Source organism: Erinaceus europaeus, chromosome 15 (genome assembly GCF_950295315.1).
Source record: "Erinaceus europaeus chromosome 15, mEriEur2.1, whole genome shotgun sequence".
NCBI lineage: Eukaryota > Metazoa > Chordata > Mammalia > Eulipotyphla > Erinaceidae > Erinaceus > Erinaceus europaeus.
The window spans coordinates 12,702,064-12,714,901 of NC_080176.1; the positions used below are offsets into that span (position 1 = coordinate 12,702,064).

Genomic DNA, 12,838 nt, shown 5'->3' on the forward strand with positions numbered 1-12,838 from the left:
ATCTTTTAAATATGTTTGATTTTAATGAGAGAGAGATACATTGATACAAGAAAAAAACAGAGCACTGCTTCAGCTCTGGTTTATGGTGGGGCTGAAGAGTGAACCTAGGACCTCAGAAGCCCAAGCATTAAAGTCTTTTTGCAGAACCACTATGCCATCTCTCCATATTCACCTATTTAAACTGACTATAATCCTTTTCTCAAAGTGAACATGAGACCTAAACTTGGAATGCACCTGGAAAATGCCACAGAGTAAGCTGATACTATTATGGTAGTTATTCTGTGCATTATGTAATTGCTGGCAGAAGTATCTATGGAGATACAAAAAAAAAAGTTATAGACTACACAGATAACACTAAGGACCTCATAGATGCAGAACAGAGAGGAAGTGGTCAACAGGACTTCTGTATTGTCTGACTCCTTGACATAAAGAATTAATGAATTACGGGCCAGGCAGTGCCGCACCTGGTTAAGTGCACACATTACAGTGTACAAGGACCCAGATTCAAGCCCCTATGTTCCCACTTGCAGGGGGAAAACTTCATGAGTGGTGAAGCAGGGCTGTAAGTGTCTCTCTTTTCCCCCCCCTCTCCTCTCAAATTCTCTTTGTCTCTATCCAATAGTAAATAAATAAAAATATTTAAAACTAGAGGCCAGGTAGTAGCACACTGGGTTAAGCGCACATGACACTAAGCACACATGGCACAAAGCGCAAGGATTGGCGTAAAGACTCCGGTTTGAGCCCCCCAGCTCCCCCACCTGCGGGGGGGGGCACTTCAAAAGCAGTGAAGCAGGTCTGCAGGTGTCTTTCTCCCTCTCTGTCTTCCCCTCCTCTCTCGATTTCTCTATCTTATTCAACAATGATAACAATAACAACCACTAACAATAACAATAAACAAGGGCAACAAAAGGGAAAAAAATAGCCTCCAGGAACAGTGGATCTGTAGTGCAGGCAACGAGCCCCAGCAATAACCCTGGAGGCAAAAAAATAAAATAAAAATAAAAAAGAACTAATGAATTACTTTAGTAATTATATAAATCGGAAAAGGAATTGTTAAAAGGATACATCCTTAAACATTTTCTTTATTTTTATGAGACACACACTCACATACTGAGAGGAAGAGAGAGAGATCAGAGCACGAATCATCTCTGCCTTATGGGGATGCTGGGGACTGAACCTGCGAACCTCTGAGGCCTCACATGCGAAAGTCTGGTATGTAAGCCACTGTGCTATCTCCCTGACCCAATGATGAAATTTTAAATGCTTAAAAAAAAATGCTTCCAAGTCTACATCAGCCTCTTCCTGGCAATGTTGTGCCATATCCTATGAAGACACATTACCTGAACTGTCACAATCAAGATGGATGTGTGTGGCCCACGTCCAACCCCTGGCGTCACACATGCCAGAGTGATGCTCTGGTTCTCTCTCATTAATAAATAAGTCTTAAAAAAACAAGGAAAACACCCATCTCTGGACCAGCAGGGGGTGTGTTACCATGGCAGCAGTCACGGCCACAGGGTCAGTGGTGGCTGCGAACATGGAGAGGGGATCGGTGCCATCCAGGACACTGCTCAGGGGGTCCACCATGGAGCTGGAGGAGGAGGAGTATGTGGAGGAAGTGCTTCCTTTCCGGCTCACTTTCTTTGTCTTTGATTCTGTGACCTAAGGGGAGACATGTGGAAGTAAATTACAAGATTCCCACGATTTTGCCCAATGAGACATTCCAGTGAATTTTCCCTTGTTCTGTTAACTGACTTGACAAAATGTACTATTTTTAAAAAGAATTTATTTATTTATTCATGAGAAATATAGGAGGGAGAGAAAGAACCAGACATCACTCTGGTACATGTGCTACTGCGGATTGAACTCAGGACCTCATGCTTGAGAGTCCAATGCTTTATCTACTATATCACTTTCCAGACCACAACAATATTTATTTATCTGTTTAATTAGTCATAATTGTGGCTTCACTGATTTAGGCGAACTTTTTCAGATACAGACAGGCAGCCATTCCAAGAAGGCTGCAATGAAACTTACGGTTATGGGCTTCAGTGGATGATAATCCCCAAACTCCAGTGGCACCGCCTCCAGCCTGCATGATGCAAGCTCGGCCTTGTAGTTCCTGTTCCTGGAATGCCTGGAGAACAGCAAGACCGAGACACAGTGAGTGGATGGAGACAACCAGCCAGTGGGACACTTGCTGCTGAGGCCGCCCACCCCCATGAGGAGTGTGTCTCCACAAAAAGTATCCCACCTGAAACAATGCAAATATTAACATTAAGGTGAATGGAGACAGTTTTCTCTGAGCACCTTCCCCAGACTGGTTTCTTGATCCTCCATTAAAAAAAGGGGGGGGGGGGAGTAGAGGATAAGAAAGAGGAAGGGAGAAGGAGGGAGGTCACAGCACTGCTCCACCATCCATGTTGTTCCCTGCTGGTGTAGAGGCTTAAACCCAGGCACTGAGCATAGGGGGTTCTACCGAGTGAGCTATCTCCCGGCCCCAAGTGGAGAGAATTTTATTTTATACTTTTTAAAATTTATTTATTTTCCCTTTTGTTGCCCTTTTTTATTGTTATTGTAGTTATTATTGTTGTTATTATGTCGTCGTTGTTGGATAGGACAGAGAGAAATGGAGAGAGGAGGAGAAGACAGAGAGGAGGAGAGAAAGATAGACACCTGCAGACCTGCTTCACCGCCTGTGAAGCGACCCCCTACAGGTGGGGAGCCGGGGGCTCAAACCGGGATCCTTACTCAGGTCCTTGCACTTTGTGCCACGTGCACTTAACCTGCTGCGCTACCACCCGACTCCCGTGGAGAGAATTTTAATCAGCCTGAAGGCTTAAAGAGCTGTCAAGGTACAAAGCTGGGGCCAAACAGTAGAGCAAAGGGAAGTTCAGCAGGTGATGTCAACTCTGTGGCCCAGGTCCCCCTCCTGGCAAAGGACAGGAGGAGAAAAACAGAAAGAGGACGGCTGGCAGGAGGCAGGGTGGGTCACAGAGCCGCGAGGAATTCCCAAGCATACAGGAACCTGGCTACTCTCTCCTTGCCTTAGCAAATCCCTGTCCAGAAGCCCACCATTCTCACCTCCAAGCCTGCCTTCATTCCCAGCTCCATGATTTCACTAGCCTCTGCATGAAATACTAGCTGCCCAAACCTGTTATGTCAAGCAACAATCAGCTGTCCCCAATATTCTCCACTAATTCAGGAGCCCAGCCCCCCAAACACACACACGCACGAACACACACACACACACACACACACACGCACATCAGTAGTTTACTTGGTCAACACACATATTACCATGTGCAAAGAGCGGGATTCAACCTCCTCCCCGCTCCACCTGCAGGGGGGGCTTCAAGAACAGTGTAGCAGGTTTGCAGGTATCTCTTTCCCTCTTTCCCTCCCCTCCCCTCCCCTCCCCTCTCAATTCCTCTATGTCTTATCAAGTATAATAGAAAGGAAAAGGGGAGAAAAAAAAGGAAAATATGGCCACCGGGCGAGGTAAATTCATATTGCCAGGTGATAGGAACTCCCACGTGCAAGTCCATGTGCTACCACTGTGCTATCTTCCGAGACTTCTTCTTTTTTTAAAATTTTTTTCTTATCTTTATTTATTGGATAGAAACAGCCAGAAATTGAAGGAGGAGATAGAGAGACACCTGCAGCCCTGCTTCACCACTCGCAAAGCTTTCCCCCTACAGGTGGGGGGCAGGGGCTTGAACCCGGGTCCTTTCGCACTGTAACATGTTGATCAACCAGGTGCGCCACCACCCAGCCCCGTCTCCCAAGAATTCTTTCCCAAAGAAAACTGGCTGTGAGTGTAGTAAAGGAGAGGCAATATGGACCAGCAAAGACTCTACATGGGGAAACCCCTCCCACCATCTAGTGCTTAGACCTTCTGAGTTACATACACCAAAATAGTGTCTTCATCTTACAAAAAAGATTACATTAGAGGTCACCTGTGACATACCCTTACAAACTTCCTATAATATGCTATCAGCCACTCCATGACTTAACAGACACATAGAGCACCCCCAGGGATAATCTGTAATCAATCACTCAGTCACCAGCAAGCATAATAAAAATTTATGAACCCAGTCATACTCTTCCTCCATTCAGGAACTTTATCAATTATCAGAAGAAACAATTGTTGAAAGGCCAGGAGGTGTCACACCCAGTTGAACACACGTGTTACCATGCACTAGAACTTGGTTCAAGCCCCCAGTCCCCACCCACCAAGGGAAAAAGCTTCATGAGCAGTGAAGCAGTGCTGCAGGTGTCTCTATTTCTCTCCTTCATCTCCCCCTTTCAATTTCTGTCTTTATTCACTAATCTCTTTTTTAGAAACCTAGAAAAAAAGCAGTCAAAAGGAAAGCATTCTATCAAAACAACAGCCTGAGTTGATATGCAACAACAGGTATTTATACTATGTCAGAATCCCAGCTAAGCCTTTGACCTTCCCTTCTTTTTTTTTTATTTGCCTCCAGGGTTATCTCTGGAGCACAATGCCTGAACCATGAATCCACTGCTCCTGGAGGCATTTTTTCCCCCTTTTGCTGCCCTTGTTGTTTATTGTTGCTGTTATCATTATTGTTGTTAGTAGTATTGTTGTTATTATTGTTGTTGGATAGGACAGAGAATGGAGAGTGGAGGGGAAGACAGAGAGGGGAAGAGAAAGATAGACACCTGCAGACCTGCTTCACCGTTTGTGAAGTGAGCCCCCTGCAGGGGGGGAGCCAGGATCCTTAGGCTGGTCCCTGTGCTTCACGCCATGTGAGCTTAACCCACTGCGCTACTGCCCGGCGCCCTTGACCTTCCCTTCTAACCAGCCCTACCGTGTTCATTTTCCAGTCTGTAAGAATGTTGGGGGGTGCAAGCAGTGGAGTAGCTGGATAATCACACATGTTACCAAACAAGCCCTAATCAAGCCCTGGATTCCCACCTACAGAGGGAAGCTTCACTACAATGAAGCAGGTCTGCAAGTGTCTCTCTTTCTCCCTCCTCTCCCCTCTCAATTTCTATCAGTTCTAGCAAAAAAAAAAAAAAAAAAAAAACTGGGCAACTGGTCAGGAAACAGCAAATGATAAAGCAATATAAACCAACATAGTCTAGCTTGAATTCATATCTGTAGGCTGTCAACACGTCATTGTGAGAGCTTCAAGGACTAAGCAACTGTCTTTAATTTTTTTTTAAAGACTACCCTTTAAAAGGATTTTTTTGTTGTTGTTTTGTTTTGTTTAAGTTTAAAGGAGGGAACTCACAGGGAAAGATACTACATCTGGGGAAAGAAGAAGAGGAGGAGGAGGAGGAGAAGGAGAAGAGGAGGAAGAATGAGAAGAGGAGGAAGAGGAAGGAGAAAAAGAAGAAACAATAGACAGGGAAATAGCTCAGCTGGTAGAGCAGAGGGCTTACACGCTTGAGGTTCCCAGTTCGATCCATGGTGCTGCTTGTACCAGAGTGATGCTCTGGCTTGTCTTGTGTGAAACTCTTTCATAAGAAATAAAAAGTAAGCAAGTAGGGGAAATGGCTCAACTGGCAGAGTACTGGACTTATATGCCTGAGGCTCTCGGTTCAATCCCCAGCACTCTGCATATACTGGAGTGGTGCTCTGGTCTCTCTCACTCTCCTTGTTAAATATGATAATCTCTGTCATATAAATATATATAGGAAATATATTTTTTTGCCTCCAGGGTTATTGCTGCAGATTGGTGCTTGCACTATGAATCCACTGCCCCTAGAGGCCATTTTTTTCCTTTTGTTGCTCTTGTTGTTTCTTTTTTTTTTTAATTTGAAGATTTACATTATTAATTTTTTATATTTATTTATTTCCCCTTTTGTTGCCCTTGTTGTTTTTCATTGTTGTTGGATAGGACAGAGAGAAATAGAGAGAGGAGGGAAGACAGAGAGGAGGAGAGAAAAATAGATACCTGCAGACCTGCTTTACCGCTTGTGAAGCGACTCTCCTGCAGGTGGGGAGCCACTGGCTCGAACTGGGATCCTTGCACTGGTCCTGGTGCTTCACACCATGTGCACTTAACCCACTGAGCTACTGCCCAGCCCCAGGAAATCTTCTTTAGTTTTTCTTTTTTTTTTTTTGTCTCTTTTTTTTTGTAAGTTTTTTAATAACAAGAGAGATACAGAAAGATACAGAGAGACACCAGAACACTGCTCAGCTGTGGCTTATGACAGTGGTGCTGGGGATTGAACCTGGGACTTTGGAGCCTCAAGCATGAAAATTTTTTGCAGAACATTATGCTATAAATATAGGAAATCTTCAACAGCCACAACAAAAATTAAAGAAAGAGACATTTACTGAAAGCCCAGGTCAAAGCATTACATTTGTCCCCACCACTTTTCCCATTGTTTCTTAAAATTTGCAGTAGCAGCTGTGTGAATTAAAGCATTTTCTCTTGATTCATTTTTTGTTGTTACAGCGCTTTCTTCAAAGCCCGAGTCTTTGGTAAGGCCGACAGTGCCCTCCAGTGGACAGTTTCTCAAAAACCTTTCCTTTTCCTTCTCAGTTAACACAGCTAGTACAGAGATGGTCAAAATCACCCCTAGGGAGTAGGGCGTTAGGGCAGCAGGTGGTGCAAAGAGCCATGACCTGTGTAAGGATCCCGGCTGGAGGCCTCGGCTCCCCACCTGCAGGGGAGTCGCTTCACAGGCGATGTAGCAGGTCTGCAGGTGTCTCTCTTTCTCCCCCCACCCCGTCTTCCCCTGCTCTCTCCATTTCTCTCTGTCCTATCCAACAACGATGACATCATCAACAACAACAATAATAACAATAAACAAGGGCAACAAAAGGGGAAAAAAATAAAGCCTCCAAGAGCAGTGGATTCACAGTGCAGGCAATCCTGGAGGCAAAAAGAAAGAAAGAAAAAGAAAAGGAAGTGGAAGAACCAAAGCATCACTGTGGCATCTGTGATGCTGGGAAATCAAACTTGGGATCTCAAGTCTGAGAGCCCAACACCTATCCACTGAGCCCCTTACCTGACTGCCTAAGTGACTTTTTTTTTTGTAATGTTTTATTTATTTATTCATGAGAAAGACAGGAGGAGAGAAAGAACCAGATAGCACTCTGGTACATGTGCTGCCAGGGATTGAAATCAGGACCTGAAGCTTGAGAGTCCAATGCTTTATCCACTGTGCCACCTCCCGGACCACATCCTAAGTGACTTTTGAATTGCTAGTGACAGGGGAAAGTATCTGGTAAGAATATTATCCTCCCTCCTTTGTCCTTTTTTTTTTTTTTTCACTTTTCCTTTTTTGATAGAGGTGAGAGATAGAGAAAGCTGTCAAGGGAGAGAAAGTGACACCTGCAGCACTGTTCTACTACTTGTGAAACTTCCCAGGTAGGGACTGAACCTGGGTCCTGTGTCCTCTACTGAGGGAAAAAAAAAAACAACAACTTTTATTCCTGAGGTTCTGATATCCCAGTGCCCTAGGTTCAATCCCTAGCACCACCATTATATAAAGCTGAGCGGTGCTCTAGTCAAAAATGTTAAAAACATAATAATTCCTAGTGACAAATTTTATGCCCATAATCATAATACATAGCCCATTCCCTATCAAATTTTCAAGTGATACAGAAATTCTGACTCCGAAGGGTGGCAGTTCTATTTGTATTTCTATTTTAATGTGGCACCAGAGCATCACACACTGACAATACTGTCACTCTTAGGCCACTTTTCTCAGACACACACACACACACACACACAGATAACAGCACCATTCCACCATCCACGGAGCTCCTCCTGTGCCATGGTGTGTGTGGTGCCAAGGCAAGTACCCAAGGTCTTGTGCATGGCAAGGTGCACACTCTTATTGGGCAAGTTATCTGCCAGCCTCCAAAAGGTGAGCTTTTAAAAAAAAAAAATTTATTTATTTATGAGAAAGATAGGAGGGAGAGAAAGAACCAGACATCAGTCTGATATGTGTGCTACTGGGGGTTGAACCCACGACCTCATGCTCGAGAATCCAATGCTTTATCTGCTTCGACACCTCCCAGGTCACAAGGAGTTGGGTCTTCCTCTGTGTCTATCCGAATGCCTTCCCTCTATTCTGACTCCGCTCCATTAAACTGGCAGCTCGTTGAACAAAGTAGTCTGGGTGGGGGCTTTGCTCCCCTGGGCCCAGGGCAGGGGTCCACACAGAGCAATGCAGAATCGTGGCTATTTTATAAGAAAAGCAAATGCTCAGCAAGCAGCCCGGTCTCCCCAAGACGTGCAGAGTCCACCAATCTCTGCACCCAGCCCTCCCCCGGCCCAGCTTCTCTGGAGAAGGCAGAACCCGGGGAGCCCCATTTCTTTAGGGAATGAATGGAGGCAGGGGAGAGGAGGGCGCGGGAAGGCTGCGGCTGACACAAGGGACCAGCACTGGATGAGCGCCCTCTGGGCCCGGCAGCCACTCGGGATTCTGCGGTCGAGACAGCTCGGGGGTGGAGTGCGGCATCAGCAGAAAAGGCAGGCTGGGTTTGCGCACGCACTCTCGCTCCCAGAGACACATGAGAGACAGATACAGAGACAGCCAACGACAGCCCGAAGCCCACCCGGCGCTTCTTCCTTACCAGGGAAAGACGGCCATCTTCTCAGTCACATGACCACTTATTGCTGGCGCCCGTCGCCCGGTTTCTTCCTTCCAGACCCCGCCACGCCCCACCCTGGCCGCCATGATTATGAGGGGCAGCTTCTAAGCCTCAGAATCCAGAAAACATCGTCCGCCGACGCCATGATTGTGAGGGGCAAGTTCCGGCCCGAGGAGCCCAGAGAGCATCGTCCGCCGACGCCATGATTGTAAGGGGCAAGTTCTGGCCCGAGGAGCCCAGAGAGCATCGTCCGCCGACGCCATGATTGTAAGGGGCAAGTTCTGGCCCGAGGAGCCCAGAGAGCATCGTCCGCCGACGCCATGATTGTAAGGGGCAAGTTCTGGCCCGAGGAGCCCAGAGAGCATCGTCCGCCGACGCCATGATTGTGAAGGGCAGTCAACTGCTTCGCCCACCTACATACACCCTCTAGAGGCGAAGACTTCGTACAAGGTGACGGCTCAATTGGGGCTGCAGTCGTTTTTTTTTTTCTTTTTCTCTTTTTTTTAAATTTATAAAAAGGAAGCATTGACAAAACCATAGGATAAGAGGGGTACAACTCCACACAATTCCCACCACCAGAACTCCGTATCCCATCCCCTCCCGTTAGCTTTCCTATTCTTTAACCCTCTGGGAGTATGGACCCAAGGTCACCTGATCCAACTTTCTGTTCCTTTTCCAGCAGTCAAGTTTTAACCGGCTTGTGGATTTGCAGCTCATTCTCTGTCTTGCGTAATTCCCGCCCACTGCTTCCCCTCTGTGCAATCCGGAGGTTAGCCTCTTCTGTATCCTCCTCCCTAGACAGCCTGGGATCTAAGGACTGCTCTAGACCTGAATATGACAGCTTTTACCTACAACTAAAGCAAGTGAGAAAATTAAGATTAGCATTTGACCTCACTTGGAAAGATCTGCCTTTGAATGAAAGTGGATACCCGTTTCCACCAGAATGCACAGAATTTAGGCGCTCTAGTGCTGCTTAAAATTAAATAAGTAGGGTCAGCAATATAGTTCATAAGGATACTTTTCATGCTATGTCAAGTCCACAATTCGGGTTCTAGCCCATTCCACACAGCACTGGGGCGATCTTCCGTGCTGCGGTGCCTTTTCTTCTCTCCATCTCTCTCAAATGAGAGCCACCAATCCCCAGCAACTAGATATACAGAATATTTTCCTGCTACCACTTACTAAATGCATATTTACGTGTGTGTCAGATGAAGACATCATTGATGATGCCCATCTTTTTGTATTTTTAGTTTAAATCATGTATATGCCCGTGATGATCCCTTAAAGATCAACCTCCAGCTGCCTATTTCTTTAAAGACTGATAACTTTGTATTCATTCATGGAAAAAAGATCATCCCCAGAATTGGCCCTTTTTTTCAGCTCAGTGTAAGTAATAAAAGTTTTTTTCCTCATATTCACTATTCCCAAAATACAAAATGAACAGGAGTTGAAGGGTGGCCACAGAAGTGAGGGTCCTGAGGGGCACATCCCAAATTGCCTTGAAGATTTATCAAATGCAACGCGCCTTCATAAGGAGGTGAAGAGAGACTTTTAATATGCTCACATTCGTGATTACGCAAGAGTCAGATTTTTCTTTTTTAAATTTTTTAAATATTCATTTTCCTTTTTTGTTGGCCTTGTTTTATTGTTGTGGTTATTGTTGTTATTGATATCTTCGTTGTTGGATAGGACAGAGAGAAATGGACAGAGGAGGGGAAGACAGAGAGGGAGAGAGAAAGACACCTGCAGACCTGCTTCACCGCCTGTGAAGCGACTGCTCTGCAGGTGGGGAGCCGGGGGCTTGAACCAGGATCCTTACGCCCGTCCTTGTGCTTTGCGCCACTTGTGCTTAACCACTATGCTACCACCAGGCTCCCAAGAGTTCGATTTTTTTTTTTTTTTAACCAGAGCATTGATCAGCTCTGGATTATGGTGGTGCAGGGGATTGAACCTGGGACTCTGGAGCCTCAGGCATGAGAGTCTGTTTGCATAACCATTATGCTATCTACCCCTGCCCAAGAGTTAGATTTTTTAAAGCTGTGCAAGTTAGTAGCTTTGGTGTGAGTTTCGACTTTAGCTTTCTCTCCCGTTACCTCCTTAGCGGGCTACAGAATAAGCTAAAGTGTGTTCAGCTCTAGTGAACTTCTGCGAAGGCTCAACTCCTGTGAAACCACAGGCTGAACTAAGTATTTGTATTGGTTACATATTAAATAATGGCTACACCTTCCATGAGACTTGTCAGTGTATGAACTATCATAATATAGTATTAATGTGTTGGCCAAATACTTTTCAATGTCCACCCCATAACAGTTCCTTTTCCTTGGCAAACAGAAAAAAGTCAAACTAGATTTCCTTTAAGATGAAAGTTTATTTTTTTTGTCTAGAAGCAAAGCTAGTGAAAAATTAAAGTATAAAAATAAATACAATTTACATTAATGGACATTCCATTCAAAGTAAAAATAACAAAAAAAATAATGTATATAAATAAAAATCCATTAAAGACACAAAGCAATGGCACTTTTATAAGAAAAGCTGTGGACACTAAAAAAAATGTCTAAAGCACAAATACTTTAAACTTTAAAAACACTCATCCTTAACCTAAAACTATTTTTAACTATATTTAACTATATTTTAACTATATTCAGAAGACTATTTGCTTGAACTAGTCTGCATTACTGTACACAAACCTCTCAGCATCAGTCTTTCTCACTGGAAAGATCCAAAATGATATAAGTAAGCTGTATCCTGAGTTTTTGAAATAATAAAGCACAATTTGTCATATGAAGAAGATAATCTGATAAACTTTTCCTACAAATAAAAAATTGGCAACTCAAACACTGTCTAATTTTTTGGTTCACTCATTTAATAAATTATACATTCCAATGAAGAAAATTAAATTTATACCCAGAGTAATTATTCCATGTCAATAGCAGGATATAAAAATTAAACTTTAAATTGAACAGAAAATTGAATAAGACAGGATCTCCATATTCTCAAAAGGATACTAAGAATAAATATATATAGTCTGCAATTTCAAAATACCAGTACTTTTTTAAAATCCAAGTTAGAAAGATTGAATGTACACAGTCCCAATTTTATGTGAGAAGAACAAAGCCCTTTTTGGAAATGTTATGATAATTAATAGTGACATTCTCTTTCATAAACTCGTGTTACTTTGATAATTTTTGGTTTATATTTTGAATGAATATATTCATAGTAATGACTTTAAACAATGCAGAATTTCAGCTAGGCAATATTACTCCAACCTGAAAGTCTGAATGTATTATAGCCCTTTATTCTCTTCTAAATTAAGCACACTAGAAAAAGCAGAAGCTGACGAAACAAAGTAATATACAGAATAAATGGAAAATAAAACTGCATGCAGTGTGTTATCCGTATTTTACAGAAATAGATGTAGCAATGCACTCCAAAGTGCTACTACGTTCAAGACAATTGTACTGTATTCCCTAAATTCCTTCCCACCACAGTAGATTTTATAGGCTAGTAGACATATTTCTAAGAATGCTGGGGTAACCCACATAAAACCTAACATTTCTGTTAAATCACTATTTATTGAGAGGAATGTGTACTTGTGACCAAAACCATGACTCCTGCTATTTCTGGGGTAGATTTTAGGTGGAGCGCAATCAGCAGGTAGGGGTTTTCTCCTGTGTAATTATACTGTTAAATCCAAATATATGGAGGCTGAGAGAGTAAGCAGAATTTTTAAATTTAGAAAATCAGAAAAAAAAATCTGCAGTAAGTTCTCCTTAAATAGAACGGTATCTAGTATTTTTTTAAATCAAATTCACCAACTAGTGTGCAGAAATCAATGAAATTTCTACTTCAGGACAAACACAGGTTTTAAGCATAGAGAAAAGGCAATCACTAAACATTAATTTGTCCTCACCCAAACCTAGTATTATACGGAAAATGGGAGTGTAGGAAAGGCCTTCGCCAGACAGACCAAGGTAGCCAGGTAACTGCTCAGTCCTTTGATGTCACTTTGCCTATGTAAACAGAGCTGAGGGTTAAATAAAAGTTTTAAACAGGAAAAATAATATGGATTGATACCCTCCCCAACTTTTTTATCCTAATGAATGCTGTCTTCTTAAATTGTCGCAACATTTGGCCGCTTTCTTTGGATTTTTCCTGCATATACTCCTAAAAATAGAGCAAAGCTAATATTATTTCTCAATGTTAAATTTTCTATAACATTACTATTTAATGAGCGATTACTATGTGACCAGAAGC

At 43.4% G+C, this 12,838-nt stretch overlaps 2 protein-coding genes across 7 annotated transcripts in view; both read right to left on the bottom strand.

Annotated features, from left to right (window-relative positions):
- VPS35L (VPS35 endosomal protein sorting factor like) overlaps nucleotides 1-8,719 on the bottom strand; it is a 103,886-nt gene extending 95,167 nt beyond the window's left edge. Inside the window, exons 1-3 of the mRNA XM_060172866.1 lie at nucleotides 8,567-8,719; nucleotides 2,038-2,137; nucleotides 1,495-1,662 (exon numbers count right to left, since the gene is read on the bottom strand). Coding sequence (XP_060028849.1) covers nucleotides 1,495-1,662; nucleotides 2,038-2,137; nucleotides 8,567-8,670 — 372 coding nt within the window. The 5' untranslated portion in view covers nucleotides 8,671-8,719. The remainder of the gene's footprint in view (nucleotides 1-1,494; nucleotides 1,663-2,037; nucleotides 2,138-8,566) is intronic.
- A 2,707-nt stretch (nucleotides 8,720-11,426) lies between these two features.
- Nucleotides 11,427-12,838, bottom strand: part of CCP110 (centriolar coiled-coil protein 110) — a 32,577-nt gene continuing 31,165 nt past the window's right edge. For all 6 annotated transcript variants that reach the window (XR_009544971.1, XM_016185346.2, XM_007516545.3 and 3 more), the window contains one exon: nucleotides 11,427-12,748. Coding sequence is in view for 5 of the 6 variants with exons in the window: in XM_016185345.2 (XP_016040831.1) it covers nucleotides 12,673-12,748 (76 nt within the window). In the remaining variant the exon portion in view is untranslated. The remainder of the gene's footprint in view (nucleotides 12,749-12,838) is intronic.